This window comes from Portunus trituberculatus, chromosome 13 (assembly GCF_017591435.1).
Source record: "Portunus trituberculatus isolate SZX2019 chromosome 13, ASM1759143v1, whole genome shotgun sequence".
NCBI lineage: Eukaryota > Metazoa > Arthropoda > Malacostraca > Decapoda > Portunidae > Portunus > Portunus trituberculatus.
In genome coordinates, this window is record NC_059267.1 from 11988155 (window position 1) to 12013154 (window position 25000).

At 42.8% G+C, this 25000-nt stretch overlaps 2 protein-coding genes and 2 long non-coding RNA genes across 4 annotated transcripts in view; 3 read left to right on the top strand and 1 right to left on the bottom strand.

The window, feature by feature from the left end:
* LOC123503110 overlaps positions 1-25000 on the top strand; it is a 69827-nt gene that overhangs the window by 33042 nt on the left and 11785 nt on the right. The window contains exon 3 of the mRNA XM_045252540.1: positions 3859-4101. Within this exon, the coding sequence (XP_045108475.1) occupies positions 3859-4101 (243 nt within the window). The remainder of the gene's footprint in view (positions 1-3858; positions 4102-25000) is intronic.
* Positions 1215-3614, top strand: LOC123503111. Its single transcript, XR_006674334.1, has 2 exons — positions 1215-1374; positions 2823-3614. It is a non-coding gene; the product is annotated as an uncharacterized LOC123503111 (long non-coding RNA).
* On the bottom strand, positions 1635-3897 carry LOC123503114. Its single transcript, XR_006674337.1, has 2 exons — positions 3845-3897; positions 1635-2174 (listed from the first exon to the last, which is right to left on the bottom strand). It is a non-coding gene; the product is annotated as an uncharacterized LOC123503114 (long non-coding RNA).
* On the top strand, positions 15905-21980 carry LOC123503109. The gene is made up of 2 exons (XM_045252539.1): positions 15905-16333; positions 20850-21980. The coding sequence occupies exon 2, from the start codon at positions 20865-20867 to the stop codon at positions 21963-21965; it is 1101 nt and encodes a 366-aa protein (XP_045108474.1). The 5' UTR covers positions 15905-16333; positions 20850-20864; the 3' UTR covers positions 21966-21980.

Here is a 25000-nt window from a genome sequence, read left to right on the forward strand (position 1 = left end):
TAGAGAGAAGGATGGCGGGAGAAGCCAGCCAGATGTGGCAATCTCATCTACTTGTTTGACTAATGTTCAGATTCTCAAACGTTTCAGTTTCTGATCAGGACTTCTCTTAACAGGATAGTTTGAAAGTTACCTCGTGGGAGTTTGAAGGATATTTCATGATCCTAGTGATAGTTTAGCAAGGATTCTGCATCGTGAGACTTTACGTCAATGGCATTTGAAAATAGTTCTGACTTCTTAGTAAGTATTCATAAAATAACTTTTTTTTCTGATCAAAACATTAAAAAAATTATAAAGATTATCTGTTGATCCTTTTAATGATGATTTTCCAAGATGTGATGAGGAATCCTTGTTACTTCACCACTAGAGTCACGAACACAACCAATGACTTCCTCACATGATGCAGGTCATTGTTAAACTACGACTACAATCAGGAAAACATACTTCAAAACCAACGCAAGATGCAGAATCCTTGTTAAATCAAGACTAAATCACAAAATGACTTCCAAACTTTCCAGCAACTTTCATTAGTGTACAGACTTCCTAACATACATGTTGACACACCCAAACTTTCCAGCAACTTCCATTAGTGTACAGGGTTCCTAACATACATATTGACACACCCAAACTTTCCAGCAACTTCCATTGCTGTACAGGCTTCCTAACATACATATTGACACCCAAACGACGCCAACCATTTACCAAGACGACTCTCAATTAGTGATTCCTTCTCGGCATCCTCGACACACACACACACACACACACACGTGTGTGTGTTGGTTAAGCACTATTACTACTATTACTATTTCTAGTACTACTACCACTACCACTATAACTACCACTACCACTACTACTACTACTACTACTATTACTACTACCACTACCTCTATAACTACCACTACCACTAACCACCACCAGCACCACCACAACTACAACTTGGTAGGTGTATACCATACCATGCTACACAGCCAGTACCCTGTTACCACACAACACATACAGACAGGGTGCACGCAGAGTTGCCACTCCTTGTTTTTTCCTACTAGATCTAGTATTTTTATCTTCGACCTTGTAGTCTTGTAGTTTTTCCTAAAATCCAACAAATCTTGTAGTTTTCATTCAAAGGAAAAAAATGCGATAATGTTTCATGTTTTTTACTTACTAATTACGTCTACCTAAGTATACCCTTATATGAATCTCATACTCCTCGTTTTTCTAATGAAGAACAGTGAGACGCGTCTCGTTCGCGTTCAGTAGTCAGTACGGGAGTCCATCGTAGCAAGTACCGGGCGAGAGCTGAACTGGGTTCTTATTCCAACTTCCCTCAGTTTGGTGAAGATCGTGGTCTTAAACAGGCATAGTGATAAGTGACAACAATGAGTGAGTCTCCTACAGCAAGCTCCAGTGGAGATAAAACTCCGCCGAAAAAGAAACAGAAGTTGTGGTACAGCCAGTCATTTAATCAGGACTGGTTAACTGACCCTGAATTAAAAGACTGGATCAAGCCAGACCCCAAAGATAAGAATGTTGTTCATTGTGTAGTCTGTGAATCCAAGCTAAAGAATCCTAACAAAGCTGGTTTGTTAAGCCACAAAGTTACCTCAAAGCATATAAAAAACTAGGAATCAAAGAAAAGTGTGTGAATATTCAGCATTTCTTAAAGAAATCAGTGGAAGACCCGAAAGATAAAGTTAACAATGCAGAATTATTGTTGTGTGGATATATGGCAGAACATGGAATAGCATTTTCCCAGGCAGACCATTTGGTTGAGTTAATGAAAAAGATGTTTCCTGACTGTGAAACTGCCAAGAAAATGACTATGAAAAAAACAAAAGCCTCATATGTCATTAGCGTGGGAATAACGGGAAGAAGTTACGGAGATCTAGTTGTTTTTCGGTCAATCTAGTCTTTTTTGGAGGGACAATCTTGTGTTTTCTGAAATTCTAGAGTGGCAACACTGGGTGCACGTCCAGTGAGTTAAGGTCCTGTACTTTGCGATGTGATAGTTCAAGTCATTCTGAGTGGAAAGTACTCTATACACATGTCATTCTGAGTGGAAAGTACTCTATACACATAAGTTGAGTTTTGCTTCACTTTGCGAGAAATTAACGTGGAGAGTGCTGTGCGATGTGCTCCACCAGAGGGCTGGCCGCCACACCACCTCACCACTCCGCGACGTACTGGACAGGGTTCCCACAAATAGAAGAAAGCATTACCTTAGATATTGCCGATTTTTACTCTAGATTTCACCAAATTACCTTACATCTGTTGGACCATATCCTGAAAATTACCTGCTTCATATATATATATATATATATATATTTATTATATATATATATATATATATATATATATATATATATATATATATATATATATATATATATATATATATATATATATATATATATATATATATATATATATATATATATATATATATATATATATATATATATATATATATATATATATATATATATATATATATATATATATATATATATATATATATATATATATATATATATATATATATATATATATATATATATATATATATATATATATATATATATATATATATATATATATATATATATATATATATATATATATATATATATATATATATATATATATATATATATATATATATATATATATATATATATATATATATATATATATATATATATATATATATATATATATATATATATATATATATATATATATATATAAGTGTTTTTGAGGCGCATCACAGAGCAAGGGACTTGGATGGATACAGGCTACTCCTGTTGACTAAGCAGTAATGTGTCCTCCAGCCAGGCACAGCTCTGGGCCTTGAAGTGTGACCCTGAGCTCATCCAAAATGAGCGGAGCAACGTGTGTTTCTTCAGGGACAGCAGAGGGCACTTGGAGCACTGACGAGTGGGCAGCCAGCACATGCACACGGTGTGAGCGAGTGCACAAAACTTATTACAAGGATCGGAGAGGAGAGAAACTTGACATTGATTTGGGTACCATCCCATGTTGGTGTGTTAGGTCATGAAAAAGCTGACCACTTAGCACAAAATGGAACAGAAAGAGATCAAACTGTAGAACAAGCTTGTCACAAATAGATAAGAAAATGACAAATATACATGTTGAGCAAGAACAAGGTGCAATTCTACATAAAGGCGAAGTGAGCTAGTGAAACAATGAAACACTACACCAAAGCACAAAGTGGCGCCAATTTCACATCTGGAAAATATGGAGTCAGCTGGAAAGACAGCGTGTGTGCCGGACTGAGCTTTGGATACAAACATTACTGGGAACTGGGCGTGTCATGTGAGGCTCCGGCCAGGGAGGGAGTGTCGCCCATGCTGTGAGCCTGACGCCCACTCCGTGCTGCAGTGCCCCGAGCTGGCATGTGCCACAAATAATGCCATCCACACCACATATGGATGTTTAACAATGGGAACATTACACAACTGCTATTGCTATTCAAAACAAATACATCAAACAACTTATACGCTACATTGAAAACAAGTTATATATGTGTATATGCATAGAATAGCTAAGTATTCTGCACTAACATTACTTATATATTGTAAATATATATTATATAATTATTATTACACTTGTTTTTGTTCCTTACATTATTATCATTATTATTACATAAGAACACTAAGTTTAAGCTTGGGATGGCGGATACATAGGCAGTGTCCTGTCATCCCTTGGAAAAGTATTCACCTTTATTTTGTACCATTTACTAACCTCAACAAACCTATCCAATCAAACCAAATCTCTCTCTCTCTCTCTCTCTCTCTCTCTCTCTCTCTCTCTGGAAGGATGAAAGACTCACAGAGCAACACTGTGGTGAGGAACAACACCATTCACCCCACGCTGAACTCTGCATGTCTGGCTGGAAGGATGAAAGCCTCACAGAGCAACACTGTGGTGAGGAACAACACCATTCACCCCACGCTGAACTCTGCATGTCTGGCTGGAAGGATGAAAGCCTCACAGAGCAACACTGTGGTGAGGAACAACACCATTCACCCCACGCTGAACTCTGCATGTCTGGCTGGAAGGATGAAAGCCTCACAGAGCAACACTGTGGTGAGGAACAACACTATGGTCAGGAGTGACGCGTGTGGGTATTGGGACCAGAAAAGAGCTTGCTGGGGTGAACTTGTATATATTGGTCAGTGTTACTGTTCAATGATGCAACAGAAGTGGTGTTTGTAATTTGTGAAGGAAGCTTATTCCAGATATCAACAATTCTGTTCGACTCCTTAAGTACACGAACATGTTAGACCATGTATCTATCTACTCATCCGTCTGTCTGTCTGTCTGTTGGGATTGTGAGGTGCCGGAGAGGTGTGTATGTCAGTCTGTCTGTCTGTCTAATTGCTTGTGTCTGTCTGTCTGCCTGTCAGTGAAATCATACGGGTGTTTGTGGGTATTTCTAAATTATGAACATGGAAAATGACTTTTGAGAACCCTTACCTATCTGAATCTATTGATCTAAATTGTTTCTGTTTGTTTGTCTTTGATATTGTACATGTTTTTGAGCGTGTGTTCAATAATATACAGAAAAAACACTTTTGAGGACTATTATCTACCTAAATACTTGTTTCTGTATGCTTGTCAATGAAAATATACGTGTGTGTGTGTGTGTGTGTGTGTTTCACTACTACACAGGAAGACACACTGGTGCCCACCCTTACTTATCTCACCACTCGTTTGTGAATGCTTGTCTATCACTTACACGATTTGCTGAGGGTGTTTTCACTCTAACACAGGAAAATCCCTCTAGCGGACCCGGTTGCTGATGTGAGAAGCCTTGCAAACAGCTGTGGTGAGAGTGACGCCTTTCAGAACACCGGCCAAGACGTAACAAGGGTAATGGAGCACCCTCACTAACCTGATGCTTCTCACACGCAGGAACTGTAACAAAGGAAACGGACAAACTACAAAACTCAGGAAACAACAAAACACAAACTGTAAAACTGCCATAACAACAAAAGGAACAAAAAACACTACAAAACACAAGAAAACACTACAAAACTCCACATAACTTTAGAAAACACGAGAAAAAATACAATGGGGTTTTAATGGAGGTGAGATTCAGGTGTGTGTGTGTGTGTGTGTGTGTGTGTGTGTGTGTGTGTGTGTGTGTGTGTGTGTGTGTGTGTGTGTGTGTGAACTGAGCGCAAGAATTATGTAATGCACATTTATACATATATTGAGGAGAAATATCAACCAGAGAGAGAGGGAGAGTATACTCCCCGGGAAGAGGCATCTTTGTAGCAGTGTCCACACCTGCACACACCACCACCACCACCACCACCACCAGCTGTCTTCCTTGTGAAACATTTGTTCTCATCCAGTACCCCGCTTCTGTAGTAGTAGTAGTTGTAGTAGTAGTACGTAGTGGAAGTATAATAGTAGTAGTAGTAGTAGTAGTAGTAGTAGTAGGTAGTGGTAGGAGTGGTGGTGGAGTAGTGGTAGTAGTAGTAGTGGTAGCAGTAGTAGTAGTAGTAGTAGTGGCAGCAGCAGTAGCAGCAGCAGCAGCAGTGGTGGTAACAGTGGTGGTGTAGTGGCACAGCAGCAGCAGTGGTAGTGGTGGTGGTGGTGGTGGTGGTGGAGCATGGCAGTGGTGGTGTAAAAGTGGCAGTGGTGGTGGTAGTGGTGGTGGTGCAGTGGTGGTGGTGGTGGTGGTGGTGGTGGTGGTGGTGGTGCAGTGGTGGTGGTGGTGGTGGTGGTGGTGGTGGTGGTGGTGGTGGTGCAGGTGCAGGTGGTGCAGGTGGTAGCAGTGGCAGCAGCAGCAGCAGTGGTGGTGGTGGTGGTGGTGGTGGTGGTGGTGGTGGTGGTGGTGGTGGTGGCAGCAGCAGCAGTAGCAGTAGTAGCAGTAGCAGCAGCAGTAGCAGCAGTAGTAGTAGTAGTAGTAGTAGTAGTAGTAGTAGTAGTAGTAGTAGTAGTAGTAGTAGTAGTAGTAGTAGTAGTAGTAGTAGTAGTAGTAGTAGTAGTAGTAGCATGAATACTTTTGAGTGCAAGGGTTGAGCCTAAGGTCCATTGTTTGATGCCTTCCACAGGTAAGGTTACCTCCACACAACTTTGATTGTGCTCCTCTGCGTGTCTTGTCTCTCTATTCTGTCCTTCTTATGATGAACAAGTTGACACACGCCATCGCCGCCATGTGTGCGTTTTGAGCCTCTTCATTCCCTCACTGACGTCACTCACGGTACTCCTTGCTTCACTCACTCACACAGCCGGTTTTCACCACCATCCTACTTTTGCACACTCAGCCAAAACTGAAGCAAGGCACATTTTTTATTTGTTAAAGTTTAGGAATGGGAAACAGGAGCAGCCGAACAGTGCGTGTGGAGGCGAGGTTGAGCCTGGTGGGCGAGGGTCGGGTGGACGCCATCAGGATGTCCCGGCCCCGGTCACCGGGCTGCTGCGGCAAGGGGAGGCGCTCCATCGCCTCCTTCACCTTCCCTAAGGGGACCGAGGGGGCAAAGCCCCTCGCGTCGGAGCAGGCGGCCAGTCTGAAGGTGGGCAGACTGGCCGCCAAAGACCCGGAAACACCCATCAGGGTCGAGTGCCTGGCAGGAGACAGGATAGTCTTCTGCCAGGAGATGACCCTGAGAGACCTCCTGGCAGGCGTGAGGCGCACGACGGCGAGGCAGCACGCCGTCTTGTTCCTCTGCCTGGCCAGGGGGCAGGGTGTTCGCGGGGGGCAGGGCTGCCCAGTACTCTTTGCAATGGCAAAGAGTGGGCAGCCGACCAGACCCCCCCGTAAAGGCCCAGGCCGCCCCTGTCCCCAAGGCGGGGCAGGATGACGGCCCCGCCGAGGCTGGCCTGGTGGGGCCAGCCCGGGACAGGAGGCCTGCTCCACCGAGGCTGGCCTGGTGGGGCCAGCCTGGGACAGGAGGCCTGCCCGCCGAGGCTGGCCAGGTGGGGGCCAGCCTGGGCAGGAGGCCGGCCCCGCCGAGGCTGGCCAGGTGGTGGCCAGCCCGGGACAGGAGGCCGGCCCCGCTGAGGCTGGCCAGGTGGGGCCAGCCCGGGGCAGGAGGCCGGCTCCGCTGCGGCTGGCCAGGTGGGGCCAGCCCGGAGCCGGACGGCCTGGGCCTGTGGGTCTCGGTCCCCAGCCCGGGAGAAGGGCAGGAGGGAAGGAGGACAGGAGCGCCAAAATCCCGCGGTGGACGAGGGAGCAGGGCTCGTCCACCGCACAGTGGGAAGGGAGACTAACCCTTCCCCACCGCCGCAGCGGGAACCCCGTAGGTCAGGAGGACTGGCCAGGGAGGGTCGGGGAGAGGCAGGCTGTCCCTTGATCTGTTGGACAGCCTGCTCTCCATTGGGCACACCTGACCCTGATCACCCTGGCGTACTCCACCCTGCAGGAGTACTTCCTGACTGAGCGGGCAGCCCGCCCCACATGGCACACGGCTGCCCTGTGGGGGAGGGGAGGTTAGGTGGGAGGGAGGGGAGGAAGGCAGCCGGGAGGGGAGGAGTGCTGCCTTGGGAGGGGAAGGGCAGCCAGGCCAGGCCAGGAAGGCCCAACGGGAGGGCAGGTGGGAGGGCCTTCCAGGGCCAGGCCAAGAGGCTGCCCCAAGGGAGGGGGGGAGGAGGGGCGGCCCAGGTCTGGCCACAGGGCTGCCCCCAGGAGGGGGAGGAGGGTGGCCCAGGCCAGGCCAGAGGGCTGCCCTAAGGGAGGGGAGGAGGGTGGCCCAGGCCTGGCCAGAGGGCTGCCCGAGGAGGGAGGGGTGGCCCAGGCCAGGCCAGAGGGCTGCCCCGAGGGAGGGAGGAGGGAGGGGTGGCCCAGGCCTGGCCAGAGGGCTGCCCCAAGGGAGGGAGGAGGGAGGGGTGGTCCAGGCCAGGCCAGAGGGCTGCCCCAAGGGTGGGAGGAGGGAGGGGTGGTCCAGGCCAGGCCAGAGGGCTGCCCCAGGGCTGGAGGGAGGAGGGGAGGGTGGCCCAGGCCAGGCCAGAGGGCTGCCCCAAGGGAGGGAGGAGGAGGGTGGCCCAGGCCAGGCCAGAGGGCTGCCCCAAGGGAGGGAGGGGAGGAGGGGGTGGCCCAGGCCAGGCCAGAGGGCTGCCAGGCCCCAGGCCAGGCCAGAGGGGCCAGGCCAGAGGGAGGGAGGAGGAGGGTGGTGGCCAGGCCAGGCCAGAGGGCTGCCCCAAGGGAGGGAGGAGGAGGGTGGCCAGGCCAGGCCAGAGGCTGCCCCAAGGGAGGGAGGAGGGAGGGTGGCCAGGCCCAGAGGCTGAGGGAGGAGGAGGGTGGCCAGGCCAGGCCAGAGGGCTGCCCCAAGGGAGGGAGGAGGAGGGTGGCCAGGCCAGGCCAGAGGGCTGCCCCAAGGGAGGGAGGAGGGAGGGGTGGCCAGGCCAGGCCAGAGGGCTGCCCCAAGGGAGGGAGGAGGGAGGGGTGGCCAGGCCAGGCCAGAGGGCTGCCCCAAGGGAGGGAGGAGGAGGGTGGCCAGGCCAGGCCAGAGGGCTGCCCCAAGGGAGGGAGGAGGGAGAGGTGGTCCAGGCCAGAGGGCTGCCCAAGGGAGGGAGGAGGGAGAGGTGGCCAGGCCAGGCCAGAGGGCTGCCCCAAGGGAGGGAGGAGGGAGAGGTGGCCAGGCCAGGCCAGAGGGCTGCCCCAAGGAGGGAAGTGAAGGAGAGCAATGCAGAATGGTCTCTCCCTTGGTACAATAACTTTTTGATTGTACCATGGTCTCTCCCCACCTGTCACTCTCTGTGGCATGCAAACAGACACCGAGGTTCAACAAGGAAAAGACAGAAGGAAATCTGATTGGAAAACATGAAGGTCAAGGAAATCTGATTGGAAAACATGAAGGTCAAGGAAATCTGATTGGAAAAAATGAAGGTCAAGGAAATCTGATTGGAAAACCTGAAGCTGGAGGGAATGAGGTGGCGAAATTTCCAGCAGGCCAGGAAGTTAATGGCTCACAAACAAACACTGTTATTGTTTATCTCTTATTTTCTTATATTTCAACGTATCAAGTTGGTGGAATTCAGAAATAATCATGAGAGAGAGAGAGAGAGAGAGAGAGAGAGAGAGAGAGAGAGAGAGAGAGAGAGAGAGAGAGAGAGAGAGAGTGTATGCATATTATAATTGTACTTATTAACAATTTGCCTCGTGGTATTCGTCATTATTCCTTTGAATGTCAGAATGATGGTTGATGTGTTGGTGGAGGGAGCTTTCCAGTATAGAGAGGTTGCCCACAAAAGGTACTTGAGCCTTCCATCTCCCTCCTATTGTTCTCAAAAACTGTCCTTCCGTGCTTGCACCTTGCCTGGCCAAACTCTTTAAACTTCATCTATCTTTTTCTAGCTTTCCTTCCTGCTGGAAGTTTGCCTACATTCAGCCTGTTCCTAAAAAGGGTGACCGTTCAAACCCCTCAAATTACTGCCCTATAGCTTTAATCTCTTTCTTGTCTGAAGTTTTTGAATCTATCCTGAATAGGAAGATTCTCAAACATCTGTCACTTCACAACCTTCTATCTGATCGCCAGTATGGCTTCCGTCAAGATCGCTCTACTGGTGATCTTCTGGCGTTCCTTACTGAGTCTTGGTCATCCTCTTTTAGAGATATTAGTGAAACACACACACACACACACACACACACACACACACACACACACACACACACACACACACACACACACACACACACACACACACACACACACACACACACACACACACACACACACACACACACACACACACACACACACACACACACACACACACACACACACACACACACACACACACACACACACAATGTAATTTCTTGAGCAAGGCAGCCAGTAACTTACTCAATTTCACGACAGACAGACAGAGAGACAGAGAGAGAGAGAATTTTCAGGAGAGAATGATAATAATGATAACAAGAAGACGAAAAAGAAGGAAAAAGAAGAAAGAAAAAGAACAAGAACAACAAGAACAACAAGAACAACAAGAAGAAAGAAGAAAGAAGAAGAAGAAGAAGAAGAAGAAGAAGAAGAAGAAGAAGTTTACGAAGGAGGAGGAGGAGGAGGAGGAGGAGGAGGAGGAGGAGGAGGAGGAGGAGGAGGAGGAGAGGTGGAGGAGGAGGAGGAGGAGGATGTGGTGATATATATGTATTACGTCCCAAGGAAGAGAGAGAGAGAGAGAGAGAGAGAGAGAGAGAGAGAGAGAGAGAGAGAGAGAGAGAGAGAGAGAGACAATGGACAATCTTCTTCTGATGCTATGATAGAATGTAAACAGTGTAACAGGACTGCAGACAGTCACTGTTATGTCACCAAACATTTAGCGACGTTCTACTTCTTCAGGACACAGGTGACAGAGATAATGGCTCTGTACCACAGCCAACAGGGTATCAGGGTTGTCATCTGCCTGCTGCAAATGCGGCACGAGGGCTCTACGTGTGTCACGTGTTCTCTACCATCAGAATTATCACACAACCGGTAAGGGAGGAGGGTACTGGAAGCATATCCATTACAATTTACCTAGACTGGTGTATTAAATATAGTAAATCTGTATACATCAAAGAACAGTTTCCATTCCTGAGTGCATATACAATGATGTAACACTGAAGCTGGAGACCTCAACGCAAGGCATGCAAAACTAGGACATTTAAATGGCTTTGACAATAGCAATGGAAAGGCTTTCTATCATTTCGTGCAAGATCATCCTGAAGCACACTTGTTAGGGGCCCCCTGTGTGCCTGTGTGTGCCTGTGCCTGTGTGTCTGTGTGTCTGTGTGTCTGTGTGTCTGTGTGTCTGTGTGTCTGTGTGCCTGTGTGCCTGTGTGACGCACGTGAAGGCTGGCGGGCTTCATTACGCTTGTGTACTCAATGGTCAGGGGATTAGTGGACAGTGTACGGTGGTGCCTGACAGCGTCACACTGCACACATCTCCATCCCAATAAAGCAAGAAAGCTCCACCACAACTAGCGAGAAAGGCTTTGTTTGCAAAAAACAAAGGCTGGGCAGCCAACAACGATCTTACAACAAAGTAGTGAAGAGCCACCGCAGAACAGGTGTGCACACACAAAAGCACACACACACACACATGCACCCATACAGGTTCACTTGCTTTCCGGCCTGCAACAAGGAAACAAGGAACATTTCTAGTATTTCCCTGCACCACAGGCTGGCCTCCTTCACAACACACCACACACACTACATCCAGCCACAAGACTGTCTGAGGTCACTGGCCTGCCACAGGAAATCTCCTGCCTATACCTGTGGCACAGGTCCCTCGTCTGGGAGAAGACCACACTGAGCCGTCCATCACGTGGCGGAAGGGGGTGCGTTCTCCCTGACGTACGCACGGGGGGGGAACTGCTCGGTGAAGGTCAGGCCACAATCCTTGTGTCAGGAGGAGGAGTGAGGAGAGGCAGGAGTGTCACAACAATTGTGGTGAGGAGGTGCACACACATACAACACTGGGCACACACACACACACACACACACACACACACACTGGAACACAACACACACACACACACACACACACACACACACACACACACACACACACCACACACTGGGCACACACACACACACACACACACACACACACACACACACACACACACACACACACACACACACACACACACACACACACACACACACACACACACACACACACACACACACACACACACACACACACACACACACACACACACACACACACACACACACACACACACACACACACACACACACACACACACACACACACACACACACACACACACACACACACACACACACACACACACACACACACACACACACACACACACACACACACACACTGGACACACACACACACACACACACACACACACACACACACACACACACACACACACACACGCGCGCGCGTAATGTATTTCTGTCTTGTAATTTTCGTCCTGTACTTTCTTAAGCCAAGATTTCACTGCACAAGTGTTATCTCATTTCATAAACCACCTTCACGCCTGTATATGTTAGTTATGAATCTAAATACGCACTCCGTGACTCTGATCAATTTTCGCAGCGATGAAAATTTAGTTATGTCTCAGAAGCGACTGACTCAACATCTGCTTGAGTTACACTGACTTCTTTACTCAGATGGCTTTTGTTGCGGCCATTGGGCCATTGGGTTTCGTTGGTGAGCCACTCGGGGCCTCGAAACCATAGTGTCCGCTTTACTAGCTCCTGTAGTGACACACCTCGACTCAGCAAATCTGTTGGGTTAGCTTTAGTCTCCACATGTCTGAAGTTATACTTTCGCTGTAATTCACAGATTTCATTTACTCTGTTCATGACATAATTATGGAAGTTTGGAATTATTATTCCTGATCCATTGTAATGCTACCTCGTTATCACACCACAGGTAAGTTTGTGGTATGTCGAGATGTTGTGGTAACATTCACATGATTTACGTTACTCATTGATGGCTGATGTTCCTCAGTGTGATCTTCTTCCCTACTTTGTGCTTGTGTAGTCTTACTGCCCGGTACTTTAGTTGCTTTATTATCGTAACTCTTGCACAAAGTCGTGTGGTGAATCCCTCGGGAACACTTTCTACATTGTTGCAATTTAATGTTACAAACCTTTGGATTATGATTTCCCATACACCGAGCACAGAGGTTTAATACTCCAAGTCTGTGTATTCGTTCATGACCACTTCTGTAGGTAGTTAGTGCAGTAAGAATCCTTGTGACCTGCACCGCAAAATCTGCATTTCATATCGTAACTTTCTTTGCCGCCTTTAATTGGAGTTCTGGAAGCAAAGTATGTTCCCACTTGCCTTTCTGGTGCACGTTCCGAGAACACTGTTGGAATCTCTGGCTTTGATGCTTTTGGTTTTTGTTGATTTTCCACTTCCATGTGAGACACAAGATCCCTGATGCCTTCATTTAATTGATCTAAATTCAAATAATTAACTTCATATTTTAGATATAACTGTCTTATGGTGGTAGTGGATAACTCATGCTCAAACAATGAAGCGATCATCCTTTCACAGCAATCAAAGTTGTGCTTATTCCTTAAACTTCTTGTGTAATTTAACATTTTTCTTCTGAATGATTTTAACTCAGTTTTATCATGCTTTGATGACTCAGTACTTGTAATTTTGTGTAGTAAGCAATGTTTGATCCTTTCCTTATCGCCATATGTTTCCTTAAGTGTGTTAAGAGCACTGTCGTAATTAGTGGAAGTAGAGCTGTATCCCTTTACCAGATCTAATGCACGTCCTTCCAATAAGGATTTGAGGAATTGAAGTTTCGTAACTGGTTCCAAGTCAGGTCTGCTTTCTATCTGTGCTTCAAATTGATCAATGAACTGTTCATATTCTATTAAGTGTCCAGAGAAGGTCGGTAACTGGAGGTTAGTTAGTTTTGGTAACACTGAAGCTGAAGCTGCTGGCGCAGTGGTTGTACCTGGTGCTGATGGTCCGCCACTGGTTTGATGTGTTATCTGGTTCAGCACACTTCTCATTTTAGATATAGATTGTTGGTAAGTTTCATGGCTTCTATAGTAATCAGTCTGTAATGAATCTATTTCATTATCATCACCTTCTATTTCAAGAAGTATTTTCTCTACCGTTTCATATGATTGCTCGTATGAATTCCATCTCGTTTCTAAGTTAGTAATTGATTTTTCTAACTCAATCTTGTCAGAGTAAGGTTGGTTTAGCAAATCCTCACAGTTGTTAATGGCTCTGCTAAGGTGTCCTTTATACGCCTTTAGGGATCTTTTCGGTTTAGCTAAATCCATGTTGAATTACTGACTGTTCTCTATGAAATATCTTATGGCATTTCTAAACTTGTGGCGTAGGTGGAACTGAGCCTCTTCATTGAAGTGTATCCCATCAGTTACACCATGTTGGAAGGGTTTTACCACCTATACTTAGGAACTATACATATGATTTGGTTTTGTATTTCCTTTTCAGTCTAGTATTTATGGTATTTGCCACCTTTCTGTATTGTGTGGCAGTCACATGGAATCTAGAATTAATTGGTGGGTTTCGATGCTCCAATAGCACCAAAGCAATTTGTGAATGACAGTAGGTATGAATTAGTTCAACAACTGCTTCAATATGATGTGCAATGTTACGAGGCATACAACCATCGTACACAGCATTGCCACCCAAGAACAATATAGTGAAATCATGAGGCCACTGTAATACATTAGATGATTAGAGAAAGGACTTGACTCAAACGAGGAAGCTTTAGCTCCGGGGCACCTGTATGTTCTTATTTTCGCGCCCTCTACTGGCCCAACACCGCGTGGTACTAAGCTGTGATCCACTACCGCGATCGTTTTCTCAGCACACATCTGATTAATAATGTTTAAGTATCAGAGTATTAGTACTTAGCCATATCAGGCTGGTCCATGCATGTCCCTCTCTGTGATCAGAACATGTCACCTCCCTCTTCACCATCCTCTGTGTGGCTGTGTGTTGTAGTACCTACTGAGAGAGAGATAGAGAAAGCAGGGTTCCCACAAGTAGAAGAAAGCATTACCTTAGATGTTGCCGATTTTTACTCTAGATTTCACCAAATTACCTTAGATCTGTTGGACCATATCCCTGAAAATTACCTTAGTTTTTTCATATATATATATATATATATATATATATATATATATATATATATATATATATATATATATATATATATATATATATATATATATATATATATATATATATATATATATATATATATATATATATATATATATATATATATATATATATATATATATATATATATATATATATATATATATATATATATATATATATATATATATATATAGCGTGATGCAGCAGTGGCACAAGGATGTAAATAATTACGTCTACGGGAGGAATTGTACAAGGGACCCTACTGTGAACAGAACACGAGTGAGAGGCCTAACATAAACAAGAGAGGAAGCCATCAGATATTACGCAGACCCAAACAAACACTCAAAACAAAATACTCTGGTTACGACGTTGGAGAGTGGTATAGTCAAGACGTGTTTCCCACGTGTAGTTGAACAGGATGGGTGGTTTTAAATGGCCAATGAACAAGCAGTATTTCATGTTTAGACCAATGGTGAACGTGCTATGAGACTAGGGAAAAGTTGAGCCTATGAAACACCAGTAAGGCAATGTTGTGTATACTACGTTTAAGGTTGTTTCTACTACGTTTAATGCATTAAGATATATAATATTGATGGTAGATAATTACATATGATATATTGTGGTGTATACATTATATGGGCATTTATAGAAGTCAAGCATTGAGTTGATAGATTTTATGAGATGCATCAGCTGTGAAATTGGCACATTTATAGAAGTCAAGCATTTTGTGGTTTTATTGTATGTGATTAACATTGATGAAGGATTTACGGAGATAAGGATTAATGGAGATGAGCTTAACATTTCTAAGGGCATTGATTGAATTTGTGTGACATTATGAGCAATCTTGAAAAGTGGTGTAATTAATCTTAGATGAATTAAAATTAGAAAATACAATACCGTATAATATATTACCTGCAGTAAGAATAAGTCTTCACTTAGAATAACACGATTGCAACTTGCAACGAACTTCCGAAACTGGTGGCAGCGGTGGGATATTATTGATATTAATGCAATTGCAATCGTTGCAGGCGTATAGTTGAGAGTGAAGACAATTAAAATTTCGATCAAGTGCATTGGATGTCACGGATGTAGCGGATGTTAACGAGTAAATATTGAGAATTTTTTAATGTTGCTTAATTGTAGATGAAACATATAGTTCATAAATTACGTCAGCGCTCGGTATCGCTTAACGGTAAAGCGAATCAGCAGCCAGCCGTCACAACCTCTAGAATGGCGCAGTCACCCCCTACATCTCCGTTTTCCCCCCCTAAACCGGCTTGCATCAGTACCAGGGAAATTGCGGAAGCGATCACTGACAATGCAAGGGATAATTTTTCCAAGGTAATTGGGTTACCATATTTTTGTGGAGGTGAAGAAAGAAGCCCGTCGGTACCAAATGTAAAATGTATCGCCAGCGCTCACGCATGGATAAAGGATTTAGAAAATAGAACAATGACAAACTGGACAGACGAAGGGAGGATAGAGTTGGCCAAGCAATATGCATTGGACAGTGCATATACTCATATGACACACTGTGCAACGCAACATAAAAATGATTGGGATGATGTGAGAAAAGCATTCCTTGATATTTATCCAGAGGATAGATCGCTTCCAAGCCTGATCAGTGAATTGTCATCAGTAACTCGACAGCCCAGAGAAACCATAACAGAGCTCTATATCAGAGTAGAAGGGATTGTGGCAAAATTAGACAGCATGAAACCCACAGGTAAGGAAGTATATAATGATATATTTGTCTCCATCATTATGAATGCCTTGCCTAAGGATTTTTCTTATATCCTTCCTGATGCAGATATGAAAAAGCCTTTATTAGTATACAAAAAAGCTCTCAAATATGTAGCGTCACACCCCAGCCTTCAGCTACACGACGCTGCAGTACGCAAAGAAAATAGGGTTGTCCCAGTAAACGCAGTGACAGTGAATGCTGTTACTACAGATCACACGATGTATCGCCCTCAGAATGTCAGAAATATACATTGTCAGAGGTGTGGGCGAAATAACCACACCATTCAAAATTGTAGAACCATAGAATGCTTTAGATGTCACAAGTGGGGACATTTCGCGAGTCAGTGCACAGTGAAATTACCACCAATACCACCAAGGGCGAGGCCCACGGTAACTTGTTTCACCTGCGGGGTACAGGGGCATGCGAGTAAGGACTGCATGAACAACTCACGTAGGTACACCACATATCAAACACAAAAAAAACGCCAATTTACCACCAACGCAACCACATGAATCGGTGGTAATCACAGCGGTGAATAGTGACACGGGAAATGTTTCTATTGAAGTTCAGATTGAAAATGAGAGTGTATTAGCCTTGATGGACACGGGGCAGGGGTATCTCTTGTATCGCGTGACGTTGTAGACAAACTTAGAAAGAAACACATTACTCCAACAAATAAGGTAATTCGCAATGCGAGTGGAGATGAAATGTTGACTTCAGGAAAGACTAAGCTAACTTTGACAATTGGAGGTAAGATATACACACATGATTTTGTGATCAGTGAAGATAGAGCCTTGCCATCACAGATAATAATAGGTTTTGACTTTATGAAAAGATATAATGTGAATCTAAATACCAAACCTCTGCAATTATATATTGAAGGAAGGAGAATTGTTATTGTAGAAATACCCATGATGCATGCCATCATGATAACTGAGAGAAGTGAAAAGGAAGCAGTAACAAATGAATCAAAGGATAATCCCAGTTATAAATGCTCAGTAGCTCAGACATCAATATTACAAGGAGTACGAGTGAGTTATGTGACCTTAGAAACAAAGTTAGTGGATAGTGATATCGCTATATTCGAGCCAGTTAAAGGAGTTATAGGGTCTCAGTTTTTATGTCCAGGTTTAGTGAAATTAGAAAATGACATGGAGAAGAAGAAATCTAGGTTTGTGGTGAGGTATATAAATTTCTCGAGTGAACATGTGCCGTTAGAGCCAGGAAAACATTAGGCTACTTACAGTCATGTCAGAGTGAGGTTCTGCCAAGCGGGAGTGATGAATATACAGTGAATGGTGTGACAGAAGAAAATGAAACAGATAAAATGAAGGCCTTTTCAGAAATCATTAATCACATGTATCCTGAGGGAACAAGGAAAAATCAAATATTGAAAGAATTAGTTGTTAAATACTCCTCTGTCTTTGCTAGTGATGACGACATTCCAAGTATATCACCCTTTTTCTACCACACCATTCAGTTACAGTCCAGACCTACGTCCAAGAAACCGTATCCCATCCCAGCTTGTTTTTATGATAAGGTAGCTGAACAAATTAAAGTAATGGAGAGCCAGGGTATTATTAGACCATCCAGATCAGCATTTATCTCCCCAGTTGTTCCCATAGTGAAAAAGGATGGAAAAATTAGATTGTGTGTAGATTTCAGGAATTTAAATCAGCATGTGCTGAATGATTCTTACCCATTACCTAATGTGAATAACATTTTGCATAACTTGGGAAAAGGAAAGATGTTTTCATGCCTTGACTTGAAACAAGGTTACCATCAAATACAGTTAAATGAAGAAAGCAAGCCCTGGACTGCATTTGCAACACCAAATGGATTATATGAACATAATGTGCTACCTATGGGTTTAAAGGATTCTCCTGCGGCATTCTGTAGAATTATTAATCAGGTATTGGCTGGATTGACAGGATCTGATACTTTTGTTTATATTGATGATATCATAGTTCAAGGAACAGATCTAGAAAATCATGTAAAGAATTTGGAGAGGGTTCTCCTACGCTTGCAAGATGCTCAGTTGAAAGTAAACCTGAAAAAATGTAATTTCTTTAAGGATAGTGTAAATTATCTAGGACATATTATATCAGCCGAAGGGTTGAAAACACAGCCTAGCAAAATTGAAGTTATTAAGAACATGCCAGCCCCACAACAGTGAAAGAATTACAGTCCTTCATTGGAATGGCTAACTACTATAGGAAGTTTGTGAGAAACTATGCTGAGATAGCTGCTCCCTTAACTAAACTAACAGCAGGAATGGTGACTGGAAAGAAGAACAATAACCACATAATGTGGAATGAAGAAGCTGATAGGGCTTTTAAGACCTTGAAGCAAGAATTAACACAAAATGTTGTTTTGAAATTTCCAGACTTCTCAAAGCCGTTCTTTTTAACGACGGATGCTTCGAGCTTTGCCATCGGGGGATTAATACAACAAAGGGATAGCATGAATAACCTAAGACCCTTATAATTTTTTTAGCAGGAAACTGAACAAGGCTGAACTTAATTATAGTACTATTGAAAGAGAGGCTCTGGCAATTGTATATGGGCTTAAGGTAAACAGAGATTTGTGCCTGGGTTACCCTATTTATATTCTCACAGATCACAGACCATTAGTATGGTTGTTGACCACCTCAAATGCAAATAGCAGGATAGTTCGGTGGCAATTAGCTGTTGCAGAGTTTGATATTAAGGTGGAATATATTCCTGGAAAAGCTAACAAGGTAGCAGATCATTTATCCAGGTTGAGGGAAGTGGAAATAAATGAAGGAAATGAACATTTGTTAGCAATAACAGAAAACACAGAAGAAAATATGGTGGATTGGAATCTGAAGGAATTAATAAGGTCACAAGATAACCATGAATTTTATGGCGTATTGAAGAAGTTAATGAGAGAGAATTTAACTGAGCAAGAAATAAAAGGAAAATTAAGTAAGCACAATATTGATAAGAGGTATAAGAAGTTAAAGATATCAGAATTGTCTCTAGACAATAATATGCTTTACAGAGTAAGTCACAACACATATGGAGAAATGACGCGTCAGATATTAGTACCCGAACAGTTTGTGCACACTGCTGTACACCTCGGCCACTCTTTGCCAACCGTGGGGCATGGTGGGCCATCCGTTACCTTAAGTAGGTGTCAGAAATTTGCATATTGGCCAAAAATGAAGGAGGACATTGAAAGATATTGCAGGTCTTGTCTCATCTGTCGTAGGCTTAAGAGGTCGGGGAACGCCCCAGCACCACTGAGAAGATACCCGGATGTTGAGAGACCTTTCCAGCGCATACATATGGATATTGTTGGTCCCATGGGTAGATCGGATAATGGATATATATATTGTCTTGTTGTGATAGATGTGCTTACTAGATATTTGATTACAAAACCACTGAAAACCAAGTCGGCCGCAGAAGTTGCTAGAATATTTTTTTGATGAAGTGATTTGTAAACATGGTATACCTGAGATGTTAGTGACAGACCAAGGTAGGGAATTTGTCAATTCTATATTACAGGGATTAACTGAGTTACTGCATTTCCGACATAGCAAAACTACAGCTTACCATCCTCAAGCAAATGGGATAGTTGAAAGATCAAATGCAACCTTGATTAACATACTGCGCACTTTGGTGCAAGATAATATGAATATCTGGGATACAATGCTCCCAATAGCTACATTTGCATATAATAGTGCTTACCACACAAGTATAAAAGAAAGTCCTTTTTATCTCATGTATCTCAGAGATCCAACCATCCCATTTGAAATGATGAAAGAGGAACAAGTTTGGTATAATGTTGATGATTTTAAGCAGGAGATGGCAACAAAAGCAAATAGGGTATATGCTAGGTGTCAGCAATATTTAGAAGAAGCTAAGGAATAAATGAAAAGGCTCAATGTAAGAAGGCAAGGATAAAGACTATTCAAGTTGGAGATAGAGTATATGTCCGCCGAGTACCCACTGCAGGAACCCCCGCAAAGTTGCAACCCGCATATACAGGTCCTTATAGAGTGACAGAAAAGGTGAGTGATGTAGTGGTCAAATTAAGAAACATTAGAAATGGTAAGATGACAACATTACACACTGACAGAATAAGAATTATCCATGAAGACAATGCTACCCCTCAGATGAACCCGAATGTCAGACGAGCATATCCGGTACACGAGCCAGGTGAAACAAGGGAAACCAAGTTGACATTGCAGACACCAGATCCTTTTCCAGTGTTCTCAGGGAATGTAGAGCACTGTGTAGATTCAGAATCGGATGACAATTCACTATCAGAAGCGAGTCATGGTGTTGATGAGGAAATTCATAATGTAACTGAGAATTTGCAAGAAGAATATCAAGGTGAAGCTACCACGTCAGTCCCATACAGTTTACGGTCGAGGACAAGTGTGCCGAATCTTCCGTTTGTAATGCATAAGCCCTTAGAATATGGTAAAGAAAATAAATAAAATAAAATAAAATGAAATGTTCCTTTGCAGACTGTGGGGCTATGCATGGGATACGTTCAAGCCTGGGATGTACCCCAAAGCTCACCTCCTCAACAAGGGATGAGTTTCTCCCAAGACCATCAACTACTTGTAACTGGACAAGCTTATGTGGTGCCTTTTTTGTTGAAATTGGAGGATATCTATGAGCCAATTAAAAAAGCCATCAATATCACTCAGAATATAATATATAATTTAGATGAAATTGCAGGAGATGATTTTATCATCAATCAGAATATGATATATAATTTAGATGAAATTGAGGGAGATGATTTTATCTTGTTTACCTCTTTGATTTCTCAGCATATCCTGGCTTTTCAAGAAAGATTGAAAAATTTGCATGCTTCAATGCAGGATTTCCTAATGCACATTGTGGCCAATGACATTCCTCAACCTAGAAGAAAAAAAAGGGGGGCAATAAATTTTATAGGATCTTTTGCAAACACATTATTTGGGACTGCTACACAAGATCAAGTTGATATTATTCATAAAAGATTACAATCGTTAGACTCCTTCACAGAAGAGGAAAGAAAACTCCTCAATGTTCATTCCCATGTTATCAATGTCACTCTCAATGAACTAACAAATGTTCATCAAACATTGGAAAAACTAGAAACTGCTACCCGTGTTACTAAGACCCTTATGACTAAGATGGAAAAACATATAGAAAATAATGAAAAATCCATTCTTTCACTGGAGATTTTACTGCATATCCAGCTAGCCTTGACATCCATTGCAGCTGATCATATTAATTTTAAGATAGGATTACAAAGTATGATGGAAACCCATATTTCTCCTAATATTGTGACAAATGCATTTTTACTACAACTTTTAGATGAGATATCAGTTAAACATGAGTTATTGTTTCCTCCTAAACCAGAATATTTAGGATTACACAGAGCTGCTATTCGTGTAATCCATAAGACTGCATTACATGACTTGAGCTTCTACTTACTCGTTCCTTTGCGAGGAATTCCAGCTGACACCTTTGATGTCTTCAGGATGACCTCCCTTCCCTTTCCTATTTCTAAATCAGATGCTTTTTTAATGCATCAACCTTCAAGGAAATATTTAGTGATTAACAAGGCAAGAAATCAATTTTTTGACTGATGATTTTGATGATTGTAGGATGTCTGATGATATATTGATATGTCCTCCCAACCAACCATATTCCACTAACACTGATTGTTGTGAGGTTGCTATTTTTCTGCACAAGCCTTCTGTCTCTGATATATGTAACACACTGATTGTGAAGTCTTTCAAGCCTATTTTTGTTGATCAGCCATCTGGGTGGAATTATGCCACAAGCAAACCACTAGATATTACTGTGAATTGTAACAACTCCTCCATTCCTACTACTAGACACATTATTAATGCTACTGGCCTTCTGAAAGTGAGTCAGGGTTGTTCTATACATAGTGATACATTTTCTCTCCCTGCTTCCTCTCATTATATTGCGGAAGCTCCTATGGTTATTCAACCTTATCCCCTTACTACTCCCATTGCCTTCTCATCCTGGGAACATTCTGTTATTGTGAATACCACTAATATCAGCATTCCCGACAGTTTTGGTCTTGAGCCCTGGTCTGTCCCAAAATATATTGCACATATGCAGCCGCTGGCGAAACAGTCCCCTCCTACGGCACTCGACTGGCACAACTGGAAGGACTGGCTCTGGATCTTATTGCCTATTGGGGTCATCGCGGCCGGCCTGGTGGCCTACCGCATCTACCGACCCTGTGCACTCCTTGGCTTGGCACAGGCTGCGCCAGCCCAGGTGACTGTCAGCACACAACGCCAGCTCAATCCAGAGGACACCGCTTATCACGCATGCCCTCACCACTAGCAGTTCGCGCCGGGACGCGCTACTAAGGATGGGGGTATGTCATACCCTGGCATGCCACAGCCTGGTGGGACATAGCGTGATGCAGCAGTGGCACAAGGATGTAAATAATTACGTCTACGGGAGAATTGTAAAAGGGACCCTACTGTGAACACGAGAGTGAGAGGCCTAACATAAACAAGAGAGAGGGAAGCCAGACCTCAGATATTACGCAGACCCAAACAAACACTCAAAACAAAATACTCTGGTTACGACGTTGGAGAGTGGTATAGTCAAGACGTGTTTCCCCACGTGTAGTTGAACAGGATGGGTGGTTTTAAATGGCCAATGAACAAGCAGTATTTCATGTTTAGACCAATGGTGAGCGTGCTATGAGACTAGGGAAAAGTTGAGCCTATGAAACACCAGTAAGGCAATGTTGTGTATACTACATTTAAGGTTGTTTCTACTACGTTTAAGGTTGTTTCTACATTACCTTCGTATGTGTTCTCGTCCTTACATTGTCACACGTGGACCTCCACATGTCTGATCTCTGAATGGTAGATGGTAAAATGGGCGTGGAGAAAAGGTACGAAACCTTGAGTATTTAAAATAAGCAGAAACCAGCAAGAGGATACCTAGAATCTTGGCAGAAACGAGAGGAGAAAGCAGAAGGCAGTGGCCGAGAGGAGGAGAAGAAACATTTGAGTCATGGACAGACTCTTTCTTGTATTAGTGAGTAAAGCTCTATAGTTGTTAATGCAGTCTAAGACAATGTTATGTCATTTAAGTGAAAGGAGGAAACAAATATAGGATGTGTATTTATTAGGATGTTATATTAAGATTTTATGTATGTGTAGTGCAATTCCACAGTTGATGCATTAAGATATATAATATTGAAGAGATAATTACATATGATATATTGTGGTGTATACATTATATGGGCATTTATAGAAGTCAAGCATTGAGTTGATATTGAGATGCATCAGCTGTGAAATTGGCACCTAATGTTTGTGGTTTTATTGTATGTGATTAACATTGATGAAGGATTTACGGAGATAAGGATTTATGGAGATGAGCTTAACATTTCTAAGGGCATTGATTGAATTTGTGTGACATTATGAGCAATCTTGAAAAGTGGTGTAATTAATCTTAGATGAATTAAAATTAGAAAATACAATACCGTATAATATATTACCTGCAGTAAGAATAAGTCTTCACTTAGAATAACACGATTGCAACCTGCAACGAACTTCCGAAATGAGAAGCGTGGCATTATGTAGACTGATGAGCGGGAGAGTTGCGACGTGTTTCAAAAGTAGCAATTAATAACCACTGTATTGCTGTGTTCCTGTACATTTCCTTCACTAACAAAAACAAACATGTAATTCTATCATTAGCGAACTAACTGTTTCCTGTAATGCTCTGACTGCCTCCACGAGACGCAATAATGATTACTTAATGCGGTGCCGCACAACTCTAGTGCGTCGCGAGCTGGGAATTAAGGGAGGAGGGAGGAGGGGAGGCCCACCCATAAACTCACCTTGTACGTCAATTTCCCGCCAAATAAAGCAAAACACAGAATGTGTGTATAGAGTATTTTCCTCTTATAATTAATTAATCTATCAAATCCCAAAGTTTTTACCGTAAAGTAATAATATTACAGTAGCACTATTTTAGACATTACCATCGCCTCTGCCACCAGCGGAAGCCTCCACCCCTCCACTCGTCTGGGTGATCATTGAGAAGCACAAAGGTGAACAAGTGGCTTCTCACTTATCATGAAGCATAACGCAATCTCAGCAGGTCTCACCACAACACTTAATCCTTCGTTAACTCCAAGTAACCACTGAGAGAGAGAGAGAGAGAGAGAGAGAGAGAGAGAGAGAAACATTGAACATTTGTTGTAGCTCATAAGTTATACAAATGTGACATATATGTATAAAAATAGAACATTTAAATAACTTAATGGCTAGCGTATTTATAAGCAAAGCTTTTAAGGCATGTAGAAGATAATCAAATCCATGAATATTGATAAGTACAGAATAGTATATAAAATGTATATGTAAAGGTGTTGGGATTACATATAAATGATATTAGAATAATAAGATAAAATAATAGAATGAAAATAATGTGATGATAATAATAATAATAATAATAATAATAATAATAAAATAATAATAATAATAATAATAATAATAATAATAATAATAATAATAATAATAATAACTCTAATAACAATAATAATAATAATAATAATAATGATATTAATAATAATAATAATGATAATAAGAATAAGAATAAGAATAATAATAACAACAGT